This window comes from Acomys minous (genome assembly GCF_964271855.1).
Source record: "Acomys minous genome assembly, chromosome: 15".
Classification (NCBI taxonomy): domain Eukaryota; kingdom Metazoa; phylum Chordata; class Mammalia; order Rodentia; family Muridae; genus Acomys; species Acomys minous.
The window spans coordinates 65,228,177-65,251,152 of record NC_140497.1 but is presented as its reverse complement, the minus strand read 5'-3'; the positions used below and the strand labels follow the sequence as shown (position 1 = coordinate 65,251,152).

The 22,976-nt window shown below is 38.1% G+C and overlaps 1 protein-coding gene across 27 annotated transcripts in view; it reads right to left on the bottom strand.

Annotated features, from left to right (window-relative positions):
• ADGRL3 (adhesion G protein-coupled receptor L3) overlaps window positions 1-22,976 on the bottom strand; it is a 737,803-nt gene that overhangs the window by 151,860 nt on the left and 562,967 nt on the right. For 24 of the 27 annotated variants that reach the window (XM_084758697.1, XM_084758684.1, XM_084758710.1 and 21 more), the window contains 4 exons: window positions 21,312-21,614; window positions 18,900-19,003; window positions 9,302-9,487; window positions 6,416-6,454 (listed from right to left, as the gene is read on the bottom strand). In XM_084758697.1, coding sequence (XP_084614823.1) covers window positions 6,416-6,454; window positions 9,302-9,487; window positions 18,900-19,003; window positions 21,312-21,614 — 632 coding nt within the window. The remainder of the gene's footprint in view (window positions 1-6,415; window positions 6,455-9,301; window positions 9,488-18,899; window positions 19,004-21,311; window positions 21,615-22,976) is intronic. The other 3 variants (XM_084758709.1, XM_084758689.1, XM_084758691.1) reach the window with 1 other exon arrangement.

The window sequence follows — 22,976 nt, the reverse complement described above, 5'->3', positions numbered from 1 at the left end:
AATATATTAAAGCCAAAATTCAACAGGCCTCGCAGCAGGTTCTCCACCAATTCTTCTAAAACTAGTCACAGATTGAGCACTTCAACAAATGGTGACATCATCATTTCATTTGCTGGACCTAAATTTTTCCTGTTATTTCAAGTCTGTTTTCTCTGGCACTTTAATCTTTTAACAAATTCTATTTTCTAATATTTTTAGTGTTAAAAATCTGAACTATTACCTCAGCATTCAGCACAAATATACTACTGAGACTGAAGGACTCAGCAACTTACATTCGTATATGTGGTCTTGTTAGTGTCTGAAATCTCTGTGATGTGCATATACATTGCTCTTTATGCAAAGCATGACTAGAGACTTTAGAGAGGACATATTACCTCTGAGACTTGAGGAGGAATAACAAGAACGGTTAAAAGTATATTAACTAATAAAATGTTTCAATGTTTTAAATAGGGAAAAACTAACATCAGTAATTCTTAATAGTTCCTTCTGAAGACAATCACATTGTTGTGAGCAGACATTATTAATTGAAGGATAATACTTTAAAATTAAAAAATAAACAAAATCCTGTATATATTTCTAACAGAGAGACATTTGTTCTTAAGCAATTTGCTCATATATATATTTGTACTGTATTTCCAAATTATTATTAAATCACATCAAGCTGATTGGAAGTATATGATATTTTGTTGGTTCATTGATCACATGCTTAAATGTTACCTCATCTGACCCATGACCAGAGAGTCTGAAGCCTCTGAAGGTCACACACTCATGTGTGTACATCAGGAATACAGCAAAGTACATGTGTTGACAAGAACTTGGGTGATAGGGAAACCTGATACTTGGAAAAACTGATAGAAACACAATGTTGGACATCACTCTGGAGAGTAGACTGATAGCTCATTTAACAGCTTCTTCTGTTCTTGAAATCATATTTTTAAATCAGTGTCAGTTTTGAAAATAAAATAAAATAATTTCAAAATCAAATTCTGTTTGTGTATGAATTTAATATAACAGTATAAAGTAATAATTACATAACCAATGAACATAGGTGCATAGTGTGTGTGTGTGTGTGTGTGTGTGTGTGTGTGTGAGAGAGAGAGAGAGAGAAAGAGAGAGGGGGGGAATTATTTTAGTCTATACCATTTCTGTAATACAGTAAAAACACACACACACACACACACACACACACACACACACACACACTTTTAAACCAATTGACAGATCCTGCTTCCTACCACCCAGCAGGAGAGTCCGGTTGCAGTGTTGTAGGAGTCAATGTACACAGGCTTTCAAATCAGCTTCAAGTTTCCACCTGTCTTCTGTTATTACTGTGTGATCTATGATTCTATGGAAATCAATTAACTCTTTGTGGGTCTCTGTTTTCACTCTGGTCACAACGAAATGTAAGAATTATACCAGAATGTTCTTATAAATACTGAATAATAATGTATGAAAAATTCTTTCTTGCCTATGATCTTAGGATGCATGATAGTGAGACAGGAGTTCAGTTAGAGATTGTGCTGTTTTGTCTAAGGAGACCCTGTCACAAAGTAAAATATAAATAAATAATAGAGATTACTTAGTGTTCTTCACAACAATATCCACATAGATAACTTAATAAATGATTTTTTTAAATTTTATTTTGTGTTTTTTGTTTTTTGGTTTTTTTTGTTATGAGTGTCTCGCCTGCATGTATGTCTGTGCACCAGAAGCCTGCAATGTTTGAATAGGTCAGATGAAGGCACTGGATCCCCTCACAATGGAGTTCCAGGTAGTTGTGAGCTGCCATATTGTGCTAGGGATCAAATCCACGTCCTCTGTTCTTAGCCTCTAAGCCATCTCTCTGGCCCAAATGTCCTCAGTGTTATAACAAACCATTGTTATTTTCTGCTTCCATGGAAAAAAACCAAGATGCTTATGAGGAGTGCAGCCCTGATGTTATCAGTATTAGCTCTGTGACCTTGGGCAATCTTCATCTCTTTCTGTTTTAGTCAACTCTAATCTCTAGGTCCCCTTCTGGTAACACTACATTATAATAGGTGTTTTACTACATTGCTAATACAGTCTTATCTCCCTTGCTATAACATTCAAATTTCTCTTCATAAATAAAAAAAAAAATGCTCTGTTACTAGCTATATCGCAGAGCCTTTAAGGATGGCTCTGAAACAAGGTCTCACTAAATAATGCCCAGGCTGATACTGAAGTCACTCTGGGTCTAAGCTCTTCTTCTACCTAAATCCCCTAAACAACAGACCTGCATTACCAAGACAGACTTTATATATCTAGGACAAATTAATGTCCTTTTAATCTATAATCCTGCCATGTTCTATCTTTCAGTAATTGATATATATTTATCATAAATCACATATATAAATGAGAGTAAATTGTATTAGACTCGTATTTTTAAAATGTTAGGATGCAAGTTTACTACTTCTAAAGATTCATATATAATTTTATAAACCCATCCCAGCTTAAATTCCTCACATACAGGTCATTTATAATGAATAGCTGGTAGGCATGCTTTGGTCGTGCTTTTGTTTTTTGCCTAGGCTAAAAGGTATGGTTGGTGGATGGAATGAAAAACTTACCCACAAGATCATAGGAAGGTGCCATTGTCAGGAGGTGTGGAGTGAGACTAGGAGGGGCTTGTTGGAGGGGGTGTGTCACCAGGAAGGGGCCTTTGAGGCTTTAGAAGCTCAAGTCAGGCCTAGTGCCTTCTTCTTCCTTCTGCCTGTGGATCCAGAACGCTTAGCTCCTTCCCCAGCACCATGTCTACCTGCCTGCCACCATGCTTCCCACCATGATCCAAGGGACTAAACCTCTGAACTGTAAGCCAGCCACAACGAACTGGTTTCCTTTATAAGAGCTGCTGTGGTCATGGTGTCTCTTCATACATCACAGTAAAACCCTAAGATTTATAAAACAAGAAAACATTAAAGATGGATTCTTTTATAATACGTAAAATACTCTCCTCCTCTTTTTTTTCTCCTTTATTGATTTATTCTTGTTACATCTCAATGGTTATCCCATCCCTTGTATCCTCCCATTCTTCCCTCCCTCCCATTTTCCCCTTATTCCCCTCCCCTATGACTGTTCCTGAGGGGGATTTCCTCCCCCTGTATATGCTCATAGGGTATCAAGTCTCTTCTTGGTAACCTGCTGTCCTTCCTCTGAGTGCCACCAGGTCTCCTCCTCTTAAAATAATTAGCTGAAAGGTAAATGGACTCAAGGTAGTCAAACACATCCTCAAAAGAATCTTTTCTTGTGTATATGGGAAGGCCACATTTTATAAGAATCTACAGTGATAAGCAATCATGTCAGATTGAATACCAAAAGCCTTTCAAGTACATCAGTACCTATTTCACAGACAGCACCAAGTGTGATTCGAACATATAAGCAATGGGTAAGATACTCTTCACGAGTCCAGTCACAGATTCTTTTACATCATTTGACTGTTGCACCTTATGGAATTGCCCTGTACAGGATCAGAAGGAGCATCTTGTATTATTGAGCAGAGCATTTCCATGTCACCAGTAGCCTCTGTTTGTACTGTGTCTCACTAGATATTTAGTCAATAGCTAAAACACTTATTCACAGCTAAGTCAATTATAACACCAGGAAATCAGCTGTTGAATAAACTGTGCTATTAATTTTCCATTGGAGATTCATGTTTGAATGACCATGCATTTCATAGATTTAAATACCAGAAAGCTAATTACCCCGAAAGTGGCATTTAAAAAATGGCATGGATTACAACTGAAAATAATCCTGGCAGGGCTTTGACATGCTCCTGGCCTTTCTGCAATGGGGACCGTCCCCTACCTATCTTACTATGCTTCCCCTAAGGGATGTTTTTCTGAGACCTTAGGAAAATAGTCTTAATGTTTCTTATCCACGAAAATTCATTGTTTCATAAAATAAATATAAGTAAAATCTAAGACCCCTAATTTCAATATTCAAATTACTTTGTTCTTTTAAGTGATTTACCCGTCCTAAAGCCTTCAGAATCACAACTCAACAGGATACTATTTATTTCTATTCTATTCTTTTCTTTAAAAAGAAATCCAAGTTTCAAATTAATAAGACTAAGGATCAGAGTATCCTGTCCCATAATATGGCACCATGGCATTTGAGACATCACGAGATGCAGAAAGCTACTTGAACTTTTCCCAATCTTTCTTCAAGGGAGAAGGTTACAAAATTGAAAGAAAATTCATGACCTTGTTCTGAAGCAAATTGTATGACTTCATTTGAGAGATACTTGTGCATCTTCAAAGAAGAGGATCAGAGGCCCAGACATGTCAGAAATCTGAGTGAACACGGTCGGCTATGTTCTCAGTATATGGAGGTTACGACACACTCACTTTGTCCAAGTACACTCCCCCTCAATTGTGTAAGCAGAAAAATATGTATTTTTCTCTGACTTTTTTTCAAAGCTTTCCAGCCCCATACAGCTTATATTAAATAAATTACTCTGTCACATCTCAAGGTAGTGTTAAAAGGGCCTTGGCCATTAGACTAGAGATGGGTAAGGAAAAAAATGACTTCTGCCTTACATATAGAAACATGGTGGACAGTTGAAATGTCTGAAAATTGATTAGCATGTAGTAAACATTTTTAACACATCCTTGAGTGGTTGAAAAGACAAGGAAAACATCATAACTAGTCAAGGTGAATTCTCTATTTCCTCAATATGATACTAAAAGAAAGATGAACAGAACTTTATTTTTTTTGTTGTTGTTGTTTTTTTGCTTTTGTTTTTGTTTTTGGTTTTTTGGTTTTTTGGTTTTTCAAGACAGGGTTTCTCTGTGTAGCCTTGGCTGTCCTGGATTCACTTTGTAGACCAGGCTGGCCTCGAACTCACAGCGACCACCTTCCTCTGCCTCCCGAGTGCTGGGATTAAATGTGTGCGCTACCATGCCCGGCTTGAACAGAACTTTAACTCATCAATATTCTCTACCAGATGCTAAAAATCTAGGACAGAGATTTCATCTCTTTTGTTTATTAACAGTTTTGAGGCAATGGTATGTTTTTAAAAATAGGGCAAGAGAAAATAATATCACCAAATTAAACAAACAACTGATTGTCTAAGCAGAGACAGATGTGGCATTTGTTCATGAGATTGTCTACCCATAATGTGCTTTTCATGACCTGAATGGTCCTCCCCTAAGGTCATCCAGTTTATTTTTATATGACTTTAGCTAAGTGGCTTTCTAATTATTAATTTAATATCCCAGCTTTATATTACCTATAAAATTAATAAATATGAATATTCAGGTCATTGGAAAAACATGAAAGGACAAAATAATATCTAATATTTACATCAACCAAAGACCTTAAGAGTTTGTGGTGCAAAGCCAATGTTTCCATGTTATATGTAATTGTGAATAAACCATTACGGCTTTGACTAAGTACTGTCAATCTTCACAAACAGCAATGAGGCTCCTGAGGTCATTTTTTTCCAAACAAAAATGGATTTCCTTATATAGATTTAGATGTATCGATATAGATATAGACTATGATTTACAGGTAGAGAACATGAAATTCATAGGCACAGGTTTCAGAATTCCCCTTTGTCTTTAGAAAACAAATAAGTAACAAAACAAACAAACAAAGGGAATAAAAACAGCCAGGTGTGGTGGTGCACACCTTTCATTCCAACACTCTGTAGGCAGAGGCAGATGGAGCTCTGGGAGTCTGAGGACATCCTAGTCTACAAAGAGAGTTCCAAGACACCCAGGCTGTTACAAAGAGAAATTCTGTCTTGGAAACAATAAATAAACAAAACAAATATAGAAATGATAGATAGATAGATAGATAGATAGATAGATTAAAATAAAATGAAACAAAACCAAAAACACAACATTCCCTAACAAAACATGGTATAACAAAGCCCAATGAAAATGGTATTGTCTGGAAACTATATTTGCATAATATGGGTAAATATTACATTTACATATCATCTCAATGAGAGACTAGCCTAGTCACAATCTTGTCTGCAGTCTTGAGTTATATTTTAGAACAGACTATTTCAAATACCCTATTTTGTATCTTGTCTTATATGACTCTGATTGCTATGAACAGGTCACTCTGTGTATAAATCCAACCTATAATGTAACTCTAAGAAAAAACAGAGATTTACATGTCTATCAAACTCAGCTCGTAGATGAAAATGTTCATGTGTCAAGCTGCCCCTTACCTTCTCTCCCGTCTACGTTCCTCATGCTTTGCAGAACTTGGCAGCATCAGCTTTCTTTTTAAGAGACCCATTCTTTAAACCCCCACCCTGCACACACTCCCTCAAACTCCTTGAGCTCAATACGGCACGTTACCATTTTTCTCGCAGATGCCCATACACGCGACCACCAAGAGACAATTCGACAACTTAACACATTTATAAAAACACGGAAAGTACCTGGACATAGGCTCTGCAAGAGCGCTCTCTTTTCTGAAGCTGAGTCCATTAAGACAGCAGATTAAACACAGAATAGAAAAAACAAGTTAGTGACAGAAGAAAAATTAAAAAGGAAACATCTACATTAACACCTTACTTTTTGATTCACCATTTTTCATAAAAGAAAACGAAGGCTATGCAGCAGCAATATAGTGTCCAAAACCCCTTTTCAGAACAGCCCACACAAAGAAAACAGATGGTGGAAAGCTGTTGATAGAAAGAAACCTCTGAATACATTTAGTAGAAATTAGTACAAATCAATATACATTCATGTGAAATGATCCACGTCATATTCCATTAGTTATTCATTCATGAGCCACTAGTGGAGACAGTTATGCAAAAAACGTTTGGAACCCATTATTTGAAAGAGATTATATATGGTTTTCAAGACAGCCTAGATGGTTGACGTGTGTTCATATTACGTGTTCATTCATACCTTCAAAAATTCTATTCTATTATATCTATCATAGACAGATAGATAGAAATGCCCATTCATTGTAACTATTTAAGCCTACGGGACAAATACCAAAAGTCAGACAACTTCAAATTAACAGAGTGTGATTCATTTCCTGACTTGCTGCTTCTTTTATTTCTTAAAGAATTCCGCTTGACAGGCTTGGCCAAATAGAAAGCATTTTAGAAACTAGTGGGATAAGAAGCTTGATTTAATTTGTTTTTGTTGACACAAGTTTCTGTTCAGGCCCAAATATTTTTCCTGGTGCTAAAATGAATAATCAACAGCCCTTCATTCACACTGTTTGAATGAGTGACCCAAATGTTTATAAACCCGACTGTGGGATTTCAACTTTCCGCCCCCCAACCCCCCCCCCCCCCCCCGTGTTTTTCAGCTCCCTTGGTCATTAGCCATGACTTGAAAAAAATAGAATTTATTCAGTTTTATGGAGCTGTTACTCTGACACTTTTTTTGTGTGTAGCTAGCTAATACTGTACCAACTCTAATTCATGCTTTCTTCAATGAGGGAGCAGTAACTGCCGAAGAAGGAAGTCAGAATAAGTGCAAGTGAATCAGCAACGCTGTCATGCAGATCACAGTAATGTAGGGCTCTGAGCCCTCCAGAATTTCAATGGGGAGTGCAATTGATTCGTACCTAGTTGACTTTGCAAATCGGATGGGCTGTAACTTCTTCAGGGGAAGTAAGGAACCACAGGAAATGAGAGCAAGCCAGCAAGCACATGAGTAACCTTTGCCCTCCCATCTCCCTACCCCTTCATGCAAATTAACATATGACAAACTGCATTATATAAACAATTGAAGAGAGCCAAAATGGGAAACAAAAGGGAGCATTAAAAAGCCTCAGGAATGGAAATTTGCCCATTATGTAGTTATTTGATATTCAGCCTAAGCAAGCTGATTAGCTGTAGCCAGTTAGAAGTGACATTAAGTGGTAGCTTTACCTGATAGCCCCAGACATCAACACCACTTTTAAATAAAGATATAAAGTATTTGCAATAACAAATCATGTTATGGATATGTAACATTAATAGAAATCAGTACTCCCAGCCCATTATGATAAGAATAGCTAGCAGCCATATTCATTAGTAGCATCAAGTCAACTAGGGTAACAACACATTAAAGTCACAGCATGCCAGACTATACAGGCAGCTGTCCCTTATTCCATTAGGGCCTTAATTGTGATTCTATCAGGATACAAGTGAAAATAACAATAACCTCCTCTTGCTCAGCATGACAAAGAAACTTAATATATCATATCTAATAAATAAAGACTAAAATTGTATCTGCTTACCAAATAAGACATTGTAGCAAGAGCTATCTGCCAGATAAAATATCTGACTTTTTAATGTTGAATGACCACTATATAAAAACATTTCTGCAATTTAATGAGTGGCGACTTTTCCCCACCAAAACAGAGAACTACAGGCAGTAAAGGACCTATCTGCATTTTTTTTTTCAGTCAAAAGGGGAATGTTTTAAAAATGAATTTCTTAGAGGAACATTAGTCTTCTCCTGTCAAAACCTTTTATTTTTAAGGTTGGAAAGACTATGTTAATAGCCAGGTGATGGAATTCAGAACACCTACCATTTGAGAGCATCTACATTTGATGCTATTTGATACCATGAGGTTAGTGTACTATGTAATATTTAGTGACATATATAAATTATATTCTTTATAAATATGCAGCATGCACTTTGTGTTTATAATTTATATAAGATATTTTAAAATACAAAAAATCATATAGCATATTTCCTCAAATGCAACATATTTAAATTTCCTTACTTAAAACTAAAATTTGCGGAAGTAAAACACTCAAAATTTCATTGGTTATGTGACAAAAATCTGAGTCATTTAAAAAATTAAAATGAAGTATATATTAAAATCCAATTTCTTGCCCTAGCAGTATTTTAAAGTATTATTAACTATGTTAAATTATCTCATTAAAAAATCCAATGGAGGAAAAAATCTAATGAATTTTAATATGTTTTTGTTAATGCTTTCTAAATTTCCACTTTTTGATTAAGCACTCGTTACACTGTCCATGATTTTGATAAAGAAGTGCATAGGACACAATCACCAGTTGCATTCATCTACACTAATCTTGCTACAATTTAACATTAAAAAATGAGAAAGTACTACCAAAAGTACAATTTTACATACAAAATACATGTGATGAACCTGGCACATATTTCTCTAAATTAAAAAAATCAAATAAAGTCATAAGTAGAATAAAATAGTAAAGTCGGTTGAATGCAAGTGTTGCTCTTTTTTAGAACCACACAACTCTGAAGAAGGAAGAAAAAAAAATCTAAGCAAGAACATCTTACTGATTTTACTTCAAACTGGAAAACAGACACAGCTGAGTTCTCACCTTGTTCAAGCTGCGGGCTGCACTGTCTTTTCCCCCTGGGGTCAAATTCCTGAGCTGTACATCCAGGAGGCCAACCAGCTGGTCCATGGCACGAACTGAGTAAGTGATGTCCCCAGCGTTCAAATGATTTCTAGTCTGTTCCGCCAGCTCTCTAGCAATATTGGCAGCTGTTTCTCCAGATTTTAGCTGTAATTTTTTAAGTAGAAAGGAAAAGATGTTTCCATAAGTATCTTCATTGGTTTCCTTTAACAATTATTTTTGGAAGTCAGAATTACTGAGGCACGAAACAGTGCTTAAACACTATTCTTACCTCAGAGCACTCCATAACGTTTCCTGATAACTCATCCTTTTCTTCAAAGCCAGACTTTAAAGTCTTGTCTTCAAGAGGCTTTTTGAGGAAATTCCTTTCTAAAGATTACTTCTCACCTCAGTTACCCATTCGGGTGGTTATATCTGAGGTGTGTCCCACTATTTTCCGCATTCTCTAAATTGGAGTTTGATGAGAGCTTCTTTTGGGTCCCTATTCTATATTCTCAGAGGCTGTCCACACTTCCCTTAATGCCGCGATGAGCATTTGGTACATTAAGTGACTACAAAGTGAACACACCGGTTTCTAAGATCTGTGAGATTTACTCTCAGTAAAACCCCTGCTTTCAAAGTGATCTTGACCCTATTGCAGAACACCAAAGAAGCTTTCTCCTGGAACATCAAGTAGCAAATTGCTCCCTGGTTTCTTGTGTTTTCCCTTTCTGAAACATGTTGATTTTTAAAATACTATCTAAAAATAGTATGAAACCTAAAGGTGTTAAAGGAACTAAGGACAATATTCTGTGACTTCCTGAATATACTTGACAGTCTTGAGACAAGACAACATGAACAAAAATTTGCTCATAAGAATGATGTGAGAAATATCTCTTAAGAGGTTAATAAGTACCACGTCCAAGTTCATAATGTTCATTATCCTTTTTAAACTCATAGAGTTAAATTTAAATAATATTTTGAGTGTCTAAAACATTGTAGCACATTATCACAATAGAAAAGAATACAAGAAAAACTTTCTCTATAGAAACCTTCTCTACTTTCCAGGGAGCATCCTATATGCATCCTTCTAAACTACAACCTACCCATCACTATTTAAATATATGAGTATCACTCTTTAAGGATGAGTTTTCTTATTCTGTTTTTTTATATAAGGTTGACAGTATAGATTAAAGAAACAAACAAAACCTTTTTAAACTATCTCCCAATGCTTTTTCAGGATGACACAAACTGATTAGAGCAGTTACAGAACTAGGGTCCTCACAGGGATGCTTGCTGTACATGGGATGGATAATATAGGTAATTTAAATCACATACACACACACACACACACACACACACACACACACACACACACACACACACACACCGAAAAACCTAAAGTGAAATGTAACAAAAGCAAGCACTGGCAAGGTTATGGAAATGAATGTTACTCCCATCAACTATGTCCAAGAGTGTATAGTTATATATCTTCTGTACGGAGCAAACTACTGATACCATCTTATTGGTATTAGATATAAGAAATAATCCTCAGATGTCAAAATATGAATATTCAAAAACATCCAATCAAGCTTGTGACTGAAGTCCAAAGAGGTTAAGATTTTATAGAATGGCTCAATTATAAAGGTACAATGTCAACAGTTTAAAAGAATGAAAGAGATTAATACTGTTAATATCATTTTTTAAAATACACTTCTAGAAGTATACTACTTATAAAACATTTCATATATATTTCTGCATATATATATATATGAATACACTTAAATATACCAAAGTTTGACAATTCAGAAATAAAAGAAAAAATCCTTACTGTTAAGCTATAAGTTTAAAAAATATATATCTTGACATTATATAAATATATTAAAATATTATTACTGTCAAATTAAAGTTACTGTTAAAGTACAGTAATCAGAATTTTACAGAAAGCATTAAAATAAATTTAAAGAAACAAAAATAGAGTGTACCAGGTATAATGTAATGGCTTCATACATTTCTTTAGAATGTTTATACTTGAAATTTCTGTCTATTTACTTTAGAGTGTACAAACATACTCTTCAATATTATTATATAATTGAGTTTGGAAATAAAATGCAAAAAGGGTTATGGTTCTCATATATAAACATATTTTTCATGTATAATTGTGAAACATTGAAAATAAATTATTAAATCAAGATACTATAATGACTGACATAAAGGCTGACAGCAAATAATCTTGCAGTTTACATATATGCTGATAACAGAACGCTGCAGTAATGGGACACACTGACTCACTAATCAATTATCTTCAGAACAGTAACCATATTTAGCTTTCAAGAAATATTTGATTGAACTGGGCAAGGTAGCATATGGCTGCAATCCTAGAATAAGGAGGCAGAATACAGACAAACAGTGGATGTTCTAAGACAGCCAGGGTTACACAGAGAAACCCTGTTAAAATAAAACAAACAAACAAACAAAAAAGTACACTCAGAGATGTTGTTGTTTTTGTTGTTGCTGTTGGGTTTTCCCTATCTAGCCTTGGCTGTCCTGGACTCACTATGTAGACCAGGCTGGCCTTGAACTCACAGAGATCTGCCTGCCTCTGCCATCCTAGTCCTGACATCACAGTTGTGTGCCACCACCCCGGCTCTGGGGTGCTTTACTTTTTAAGACAAAACAACTCTACCATGCACACGAGCACTGAGACTGAATACCATAAAAGTTTTGAGGAAGAACAAGGTATGTGAAAAAAAATTTAAATAAACTAAAAATTCCTAAAATGATTCTGTCTCTCCGAACCTTAAAACTGAATAAACCACAAAAAGAATGAGACATTAAAGATTCGCTCTTGATCACCTCATGTTCTGCTACTTGGGGTCTTTATGGTCCAGCTTGAATGTGAAATGTGCATTGCTCTCGGGTCCTCTACTGTTGGTTCTGTCTTGAGACACTGTAGTATGTTAGGATGTATCCCTTGATGGGGGAACCGGGTCACTGGGGTGGGCATGAATGTTTGAGAACTCAGCCCCACTTCCTGCTCACTGTGCTTCCTGCTTGCTTGAGCCTACCGCCAGGGAACCATCTGCCTGCCAGCTCACCTTCCCCACAACTGAGCCCAAGCCAACCCTTGTTCCTTTAAGACGCTCATTCTAAGGTATCTGGACATGGCAATGATAAAAAAGAAAAACTGAAGTTGAATGCAGGAGTAATGGATATGAGAGGAGATAATATTAACTGAGCAATGAAACTATAATAACACAAGTGTTTATGATTGTGGGGAGCCATGCCAAATTCCGCCATGTCAGAAGTCCTGTGCTTAGGCTGCATGCTGTGACCTTCGAGTTGCTGACCTTTGCCTCACGAGGTCTTGTGTTCTAGGCTATCCTTGGACTATTTACCTTTGAAAGAAGTACGGAAGTCTCAACTTGGAACTACCCAGAGGATCAAGGAAGTTCTTACAGGGAACTACTCAGAGAACTAGGAAGTTCTACAGGGAGCGATTCAGGCTATTGTATGCTTGACTGGAGGCTAGGGTGAGCGGGATTAGAATAGATCCTATTGACCTTGCTCTATATTTGTTCTTACTAGTCGGCATTAAAGTGAGTCTTGATCAGAAATTTCTAGACTTGACTCGGTTATTTCTCGCATCTCTGTACCGTACTTTCAGTCCCCACTCCCTCTTTCAGGTGAACCCCGATTCGATTTGTCCCACGGGCCTGTACACATCATGGGAACATAGCACAGGGAAAAGAACGGTGGAGGACAATTGGAGGCAGAAACTATGTGAAACCTTGAAAAAAATAAGTCTAGTGTTACTGGGTGAGATGGAATGCTGAAGGAGGCTCTTAGTGAGAAAGAACATCGTAAGGAAATAAGACAATATGTAAAATTTAAAATATCTAGAATAACTGTGGTTGGGTAAGACAGAGAGCTATAGGTAAAACAAAGAGAAAATAAAATGCAAGCCAGGTATTGTGGCACAGGTCTTTAATCCCAGCATTAAGAGACAGGGGCAAGAGGATCTCTGAGTTACAGGTCTACAGGGCAAGATCAGGTACAGCCAGGGAGATACAGAGGTCTGTTAGTAAGAATTTTACCAGGACTATGTGAGGGTAAACAATGATTTAGGAAATGCTTCTCTGAGGACAGTTTAATTTGAAATGCAGCAAAAAAGAGAGGAGATGGAGGCAGGTGTGGGCTTCCAGGCAGAAGGAAAAGTCTGGGGGAGGGAGGGGCATGAAGCAAGGCTAGCTGCACCTAGGATGCGTTAGCTGGAGTTCAGGCAGCTGGAGAAATGAGCTCTGGAGGAGGAGAAGCAGCCCCTGCTCATGAGAACGCTGGGAAAAAAAGGGAATATGCTGTCCAGATTTGCACTGGCATGATACCTCCAAAGATGGATTAACAGAATCAAAAGTGAAAGAAAGGAGTCAGGGGTGACTTGGGTATGTTAGGCTTAGGGGTCGGGTGGGGAGGGAGTCCTGGCTGAAGAGGAGCTTTCGTGGTCACTTTCCAGATCATATGTGTTGTGGGAAGTAAGGGAGGCAACTCCTCCCAGGTTCGGCTTTACCTACTTTGATGGCGACACCACCGAATAGGTTTTCCCACCGTGCCCATAATCTGAGCTCACTCTCATGACCACATTTTCCTGGTGACCTTCTCTGGTCACATTCTCTTCATTGCTTCGGAAAGATCTCCCTGATAGCCTTATTTTTTCTCGCCTTAGTTATTGTGCGATGCAGTGACTTAATTCTATATTAAAATGCATACATATTTTTAATCCGCTTCAAGTCTTTTTTGCAGAGGCATATTTGAAGTAAACTTTTTTTTTCCTAGCTTAAAGAAGTCATTAAAATGTCACTAAGGCTTTTCATTAGATGCTAGTAAATTTGTTTCTTATAAGTAAGAATACACGCACACACACACACACACACACACACACACACACACACACACATAGTGAGACATTTTGTGAGTAGTCTATGACTTAGTATATTAATGCCTGTATTGATGTGGTATGATTATACTTATCAGTGGAGATGAACCCAGCTGCTCTTATTTACTACCACAGTTATGAATAAATAGATACTATTTTGATACATTGCGCACTTTTAAACTTGGACACAAGCAAAAACTATTTTTAATTAGAAGTTTAGAGAAGCTTTGAGAATTTTTTGTGAGATTTGTTTATCAGCCATCACTGAGGCGCAGCAAACATGCAGAAATCGCCTTCTGCATCACTGTATAAGGTACTCCTTGTTGGAGGGCTCTACCTCGTCTACTGTATGGCTGAGCCATGTGAGTACATGAACACAATGTACACATGTACAAAGCGTAAGGAAATTAAGTCAGTCTAGAGTTTTAGAAACCACAGAGTGTTGCTTATCCTTGATCACCAGCTTGAATGAATCTCATAAATATACCTCTGGGAACGTGTATGCGAGTGTGTCCAGGAAGGCTTCAGTAAGGCCGGGAGACCCTTTCCCAGAGCCAGCAGTACCTGCCCACAGTGCCAAGATACGAAGAAGGCCAAAAGTAAAGTGATGTTGCTTTTGCTGTCCCGCCTTCTGCCCTGCCTGTGGGGATTTCTATTCTGTTGTGAATACTGTGGTGGCCACACTTCTCTGACATTGGAACCCAGCCTCTTTGGCTTTCTAATGTGGGCTAAAGAGCAGGAGCTCTTCAGGAACCCTTCAGAACTTTTAGGGCCTGTTTGTCGCTGCTGGATCATCCAACCTGGAGCATCTACTATCAGCCTGGTGGACTGGGCAGCTATGGAGTTCTCAGAATTGCGTTCTCAGCCTTTCTAGAGTGCAGACCGGCATTGCTGGACTATGAATCTCCTACTGCGTAAGTCAATCTACTGCACCCCTTCTCTGTAGCCATGTTTAGTCTCTTGCTTCTGTTCCTAGAGACTACTGCCCAATACATCCACAGTCTCTGATGAGAGGAAGAAACAATTTACATGGATTCAATTCTAACTCTAAGAAAGTTTAAATAAGGCCTGTAAGAATTAGGGTGCAGGATGCAACCTGGCATTCTGGGGAAAATAAGAGGATTATTTCATATCATAAACACGTTAAATTAAAGTCTAGAACTCTATACTTATTTTCAAAACACCTCCAAATCTGCCAGGAGCTTTTGTACAAACAAAATAAAGGGGACTTGAGTTTGTCATGAGGAAAATAAAACCATTATCTGTGACAATTCAGCCAGATCTCTTTCACATAATAGTTGGATCAAGCCAGGCAGAGGGAAGCATTCCTCATTCAGCATGTACATAATATGAAAGCTGGTCAAAATGATCATACCACAGACTGAAATGGAAACAGACTGGTGAGGTAATACAATAAAGGGCACTCTGCAGGTATGCAAAACAGAAACTATAAATTCCATTTTTGACATGTTGAGTTCAATATTGAGCTCAAGTTGATGCCAGAGATAATTTTATAGTCATCATTATGGTGGGTAAGAGGACAGGATTTGTTTTCACATATATGTTCATAGTCTGGACTCTGATCTAACATGTTTTCTTTTCAAATAAAAACTGAAAAATATTTTAAGTCAATTTGCAGATCAGTCAATCTATAAACATTTAAATGTCTGCATATTTGTCTTCCTTTTACTTTTCATCCATCTATTTATCCGTATATATCTAGCCTCTACTCTCCCCGCCCCGCCCCCAAGTTTATGAGGATTTCTATCTTCCTACTTTTAGATACCCACTTCTTGTTGGAATAGAGATCCTCTGGGTATAATTTCTCCCCCCTTTCTTGCACAAGGTGTGCTTTTTATTAAAAACAATTATCATGGGAGTACTCTAGCTAGTTTTCTTATAACAAATTTCTTTATAAGTTTATAACATAATTCTCTCTAGTGAAATATAATCCACCCTCTATTGTCACATGACATTTATGCTTTAACTTCATCACTATATAAGTAACCAAATTAATATGCAAGTTTCTACCACCAATATTCATTGCTTGTTTTCTTCCTTCTAGACTGAAGGTTGGGATAACAGAATAATTCATTTTTTTAGTGCAAATATTGTTTGTTTTGTTCACCTAAATAAAACTTCCTAGATTTTTTTGTTGTATAATTGTTATGTATAGTAGTGCTAATAAATAACAAGTTACACACTTTATTTCAAACTATGGATCTATCCTATTTTATAGATGGGGAGACTGATGAAGAGGTTAATGTCTTGTTCACTAGACTTCAGCTGTAAAAATCTTCAGCTCAGGGTCCTTTCAGTTCAAGTCCCCAGGTGTTCCTTAGCAGTCATAAAATCATGGCGGTGGGGTGGTTATTAGGAACTTTATGTAAACAATGAAATATAAACGTGTAAGATGAAACCAATGTGATTAAAAGGTGATGATTTGGGAGAATGGATTGAATATTGAGGGCAAAGCCTTCATAGATGGGATTGGTACTCTTATGAAAGCAATATTAAACAGCTACTTGGATCTGAAAGCTGGCTCTTACCAGAAACTGAATATGTTATCAACCTTATATTAGACTTTCCAGCCTCCAGAACAAGAAATAAAGTATGCTGTTCATAAGCCACCTAGTCTATGAGTTTTGTTATGTCACCAAATAAAGTAAGACATGTAATAAGGCAAGGGGCATCATGCTTCAGGGAGCATTCACTCCCTAACTTTCTGTACAGGTAGACATGTCTGTGTTTCAGTGCAGTATATTAAACACACACACACACACACACACACACACACACACACAGACACGGCAGTTTATCAGAGGCCACTGGAAAGGGGGAAATAAAGTAGAGGCAGGGAAGGGACAAGTAAAGGAAGTGGGGAAAGGGAAAGCAGGACTCACTTCCTGTGTGATTCATACCCAGAGTAGCAGATATAACAGATAGGCAGAAAGAAAGGGTGGATGAAGTGAAGGAGGCCTGATGGTGAGGACCTGTGACTGTGAAAAGAATGGTTGCGTCACAGGCTGGCCAGTGTGTGGGTAAGCAGAGTGCCGTAACGACAGGTGGACAACCTGAAGCAGCCTCCCTGAGCCTCCACTGTTGAAGGTGATGGAGGGAGCTCAAAATATTCGTCTGAGAACTTTATAAATTTAAATCACTGTTATAAATTCCAGCTGAATAAATCCTTTAATTTGAATGTAATTACAATATATCCTAACTTTATAGACCCATCAGGATTAAGCAAAAACGCTTTGGAAGAACAAGACCTATTTATTATAAAACAAAACATCTCCTCCATGAATCAAATGGGCAACAGCTGTCTAGTCTTTAAAAGGAATTATCTCTTTTGTCCTAAGATTAGCAGGGCTGTGGAGGGAAAAAAGGGAATTAACTATCATTATCGGTTCAAGTCATCCCTGGTAATTTCTGCAATGAAATAGCCCAACCATATTCAGAAATTATCATGAAAACACTCCACTTTCTAGGTGAATTATTATTGAATTTATATTAACCCCTGGGCTAAGTATCTAGGGAACTTTTTAAAGTTGCTAATGTAAAAAGAGACGCTGCTAATCTCTTAGTCTGATCACATCCAGTGAATTATTTGCCCCAGGGTCTGAGCTACATTGTAATAAAATCAAAGGACATAAAAGCTGTGGCAGGAACAGTGCTGAAATTGGAGAAGCATCATTATGAATAGCAACAAGTGTGGCGATGCATATATAAGAGAGTCACAGAGTCAGTAAAAAAACCACCGTTCTTCCTTGATCGACAGTGCACAGCTATAGCTCATTTGCTAAATGATCTACTGGGTAGGTATTTATGGATTATTATACAGAATATTATTGGGGGATAAGCCTGCTTAAAAACAAATACAGAAAAGAGTAAATGGCACAGGCAGGCTTTTAGGAAGGCTATCATTTGTAATATTTCTCAGGGAAAAAATGTCTTTCAGAAATTCCACTGCATGGCTAATGTGCTATAGCTGGACTCTGCATTTTAGAAGTGCATAAATCCACATAAATTGCTGTAATAAGGATCCATCCCATAGCCCTTTTGGCATAAATGCACATCTGGTGTCTGTTTGTAATGAAATCAATTCAAAGCCCCACAGTGCATTAATAATAAAAATGTTCAACATATTGCAACTGAATAAGCCCAAATTCGAGTCTGACGATCCCGTCACACATGTGTGTACTTTTAGCACTGATAAATGACTAAGGTTACACAACATTCAGCAAGTGGCTTAGGGTTCCAGAGGTAGAGCTTTCTGTATTATTTTACTATTTCCAGAGAAAAATCCATATGCATGTAAGCTTACATTTTTGCTGATGGGTAATGCCTTGTGGATATTCATATCTGTAGCTCACAGTATGATAGAAATTTGATTAATAATAAACTTACTATAAATGATAATGCCTGGCTTAGAATATGGATTTGCAATCTAAAAACAAGAGAATCCTGGAATTAGCACGTCATGTATTAGAAGCTGTCTTTTACTTTGAAATTCTATTAAAATGCAATTCTATTAAAATGAACTGCCGCAGATTAATTTTTTAGAGTATCCTATTTGGTTTTCAGCACTAGTAATCAACAACAAAGAGACAGAGCCTGCTAAGCCTCCCTTATGGGCTTCGTATTTACCTTCTGTGCTATGTGGTTGACCCAAGGAGAAGAGCAGTTGCTGAGATCTGGTCCTTGGGGATCCCATATCCCATCAGGAGCAAGGCATAGGTAAGTTGATACACCTGCGGAAAGAAAGAGACACTCTGATTTCAAATACTCAAAACATATTTCTCAGAATCACTTTATGTTTTTGCTATACATATATTTAAGCGAAGGCAAAAATTAGATAATTGCATTTGAGGTAGTGTCTATTGAACTACACACACAATACTTTGGAAATCAAATGCCATTAGACAAACGTTAAAGAACAGTTTAAAAGGACTCAGTGTTTTGAAGCTCTTGTTGGCAACTACGGCGGGTGTGGGGAAGAATTTCATGAACGGAGACCAACCATGGAGAGCTTATCTTCACGGACCTTTTTTTTTTTTTTTTTTTTGTTCAGTGTACAGGGGCGAGACAATATTAGCAATGCAGGCCGTCAGAAAACAGGTAGGAAGGCCATTTCAGTAGAGGAAACAAGTCGCCTTTGGGAGATGTCAGGGTTTTTGAATGGGGTTTCTGCTGGGCAAGGGAGTTGTATTTAGTGAAACTGAAAGGCAACAAAGCTGGGCCATAAAGCCCCTTGGTCTATTCCGCTATATATTTACAAAGATTATTAAAAAGAAAAGAATGATTAAATTCAGGTTTCAGAGTCCCTGCTGGAATAGAGGACGGATCTGAATGGGGCTGTGGCTGGCTGAAAGTGAGGCAGCTAAGAGAAAAATTCAGTGAGAACCTGTGTAGGCCTGGCATTGGGGGTCTAAGAAGAATGCAGAGAGCTATGGCATTAGGCTTTGGTCTACAGATAGTACCCCCTAAGCCCTGGGAAAACTTCAGAAGGGTTCCACTAAAACTCTTGCCTAATTTTCACAGAATCTCACTAAAAGTGCTTCCACGTAAAGGACTTTATACTGACACTCGCAGACACTGTCTGGAGCAGCAAGGATGCTATTGCTTCTCTTTTGGAGAAGAAAGAAGGAAGTCTGAAGAAACTTTCCGGTTCTAATGCATCGGGAAACCTTAGAAACAAATATTCCTATTCCTTTTCAAAGGAGAAAAAAAAGGTGGTGCTGAATTTTTAAGCACTTTGCTAACAATTAAAAAAAAATGGGGGGGCACTTATAAAAACCAAGACAATCTCTGCTGTTGCCAGCACTCTGTGTATTATGTAATTTGAAATGACATATCCACACAGGTAAAGAAACCAAGTGAATAATGTTCAAAGACAGTCTATAAGAATAAATGTACATATAGCCATTGTATATTTACTTTACTTATATGTTTTGGGGAACCATGCAAATATTTGTCAATGTCTCAAGTATTATGAAGATCAATGCAAATGACAAGAAAAGCAGAGTATTTGTCTTAAAAATGGTAAATATAGCTGCACCTTGGAATATTATGAATTGTGGTAGAAATAACACAGTTTTAGAGTTATCTATTTCTTAATTATTTCCTGGAAGAAGCAGAGGCGATTGCTCTTAAATGGATGCTTGTGAATCAGAGATGGCTCCTACCAACAGTCTCGTGACCATGTCAGGTGCCTTTGGCCAAAGAGAACTACTACATAACTGGTAAAAAAGATATCATGCCTTCTTCCTTTTTAAATGTAAGATGTGCCAGGCATAGTGATGCGTTCCTTTAACCCTAGCACTTGGGAAGCAGAGCCAGGCAGATCTCCGACTTTGAGATGTGATCGATGTTCACCACGTAATGTAGAAGTCCACACACCTCAGTTTCTGCTACCGATATATCTACCCACTGTTACTAGGAAAACTGGAAGCAATCCAATGACAGTGCAGGGATGTTACAAGAAGGACCTGGCTCTGTGGAGCATCATCTGTTCCCAGGAACTAACATTAAAGGAAAACTACTACTCAAAGGCATTTCTACTAGGTTCTCACCTGTGACTTCTGCAGGTTCTGTGATCAAATGCTGACAATACCGCATTCACTTGATTGAGCTCATATTCTAATCAAATCTTTATTTTTATTTTTATTTTATTAATTTATTCATATTACATCTCAATGGTTATCCCATCCCTTGTATCCTTCCATTCCTCCCTCCCTCCCATTTTCCCCTTACTCTCCTCTCCCCTATGACTGTGATTGAGGGGGACTTCCTCCCCCTTTATATACTCATAGGGTATCAAGTCTCTTCTTGTTAGCCTGCTATCTTTCCTCTGAGTGTCACCAGGTCTCCCTAACTAGGGGACATGGTCAAATATAATAAATAAAACAGATGATACCAACAAAAAGAAGGAGAGTAAGAGGAGAGGAGAGAAACAAGAGAAGAGAAAGAAATAAACGAAAAGAAAAAAAAGAACCTCAAGTGAAAGCAGCTACGTAAAATCAAGGAAGCCCTGGGCTAGACCGGTTGGGGCGGCCTTACCTATGGTTCCTGCCGGGCATGGCTGCTTCGCTACTTGCCCCTGGCGGGTCTTAAACCACATGATTTCTCGGGCTTCCACTGCCTCGCAGCTCTCTTCCATAGCTGGAATTTGGGAGGCTGCGGAAGGCAGGTGTGTGGTTATGTCAGCCAGCACCTCCACCGCTGGGGACGGCGTGCTGGTGCTGCGGTTCCTTCTGCCAGGCAAGGATGGGGTGGTACTCCTCCCTAAGTTCCAGGTCGTCGTCCGGAGGGTGGTGCTGGTGGTGGTGCTTCCCATGCCCAGGGGTCCTGTGGTAGAAACTCCTGAAACACAGTTGGAAAACAAAGACAAAAACAAAACCACCTACATTGCTTGCTCACAGTAGGACCTCAGAAGTCCCAAGATGAGAAGTCACTTTCATTTGACCGTCAAAAGGATGCTAAGGTGCTAGAAATCCGTGGCCTCGGTTTCCTTTTAAACACGGCAAACACATGCCAGTACCAAGGTATCACTTGAGTACTAAAACAATCATCTGACTACCGCCAAACACAGGCTTTTACGTTTTTTTCCAACTCGAATCACAGAAAACAAAATTGCAGCGTGCAGTGAGACTTTTTGTAAGCTTCTTAATTAATGCTCGCAGCAGCCTCCCTGACACTAGAGAATTAAAACTGTAAACCCTTTACCTAAACTTGGGACAGAGAAAAGTCAGACAAAATATTGTATTCATCTTAGATGTTATGGTTTGAATGTGAACAGTTCAGCAAAAGCTGGTTTGTGAGAAGTTGTTCCACTGATGATGATCCTGGTTTGAGAAATTGCAGAATTTGTAGGAAGTAACCCCTAGCCAGAGGAAGTAGTGTGAATAGGGGGGAAGGTGGACAGGGGGATAAGGCCCATGGGTTCTATCTCTGCCAGGTGCTGGAGGAGTTCTCAGCTCTCTACTTCAAGGAGAGAGACATGAGCAAACTGACTCATGTTCCCTCCTCTCTGGACAGAGCCATCTTTTGTCACACCTAGCTGGCCATGATAGACTACAGATTATCGGGGCCATGGTGGATAAGCCCAGAAGAAATCCTCTTATACAATAACTTATTAGGTGTTGTCAGGTTTTATTTTTAATATAACAAAAGCAAAATAATAAAAGGACACAGAACGGAACCAAAAATCTTCACAAGCTCAAACGATTAATGAAAAGGGGCCACGAATTTGCCAGAGAAAATGGAGGCATGTGTGGGAGAACCAGGAAGGAAGAGAGAGAAGGGAAAAATAGTGTAATCGTAGTATAATCTCAAAAGGAGCAATTCTGAGTAAAATATCTTACTACATATTGTTTGAGTACCTTAATGGTCTACTTGCATACTTTCAGAATTGGCCCAATTTAAAAAAAAAAAAAACAATCGAATTTGACTTATTAATATAAGTTCTAAGTACTCCGTAAGAAGTTATGCCAGGAAAATTATTTTTTATTCACTTTACACCTGGTTGTAGCCCCATCCCTCTTCTCCTCTAAGTGCCAACCCCACTCCCCACCTCCCATACCCCCTTTCTTATTCCTCAGAAAAGGGGAGCCCCACTTCCAATCCACTCCAGCTCATCAAGTTGCATTGGGACCCGCACGAATCCTGAGCTGCCCATCTGCTACATCTGGGTAGGGCACCTAGGTCTAGTCCATGCATGGTCCT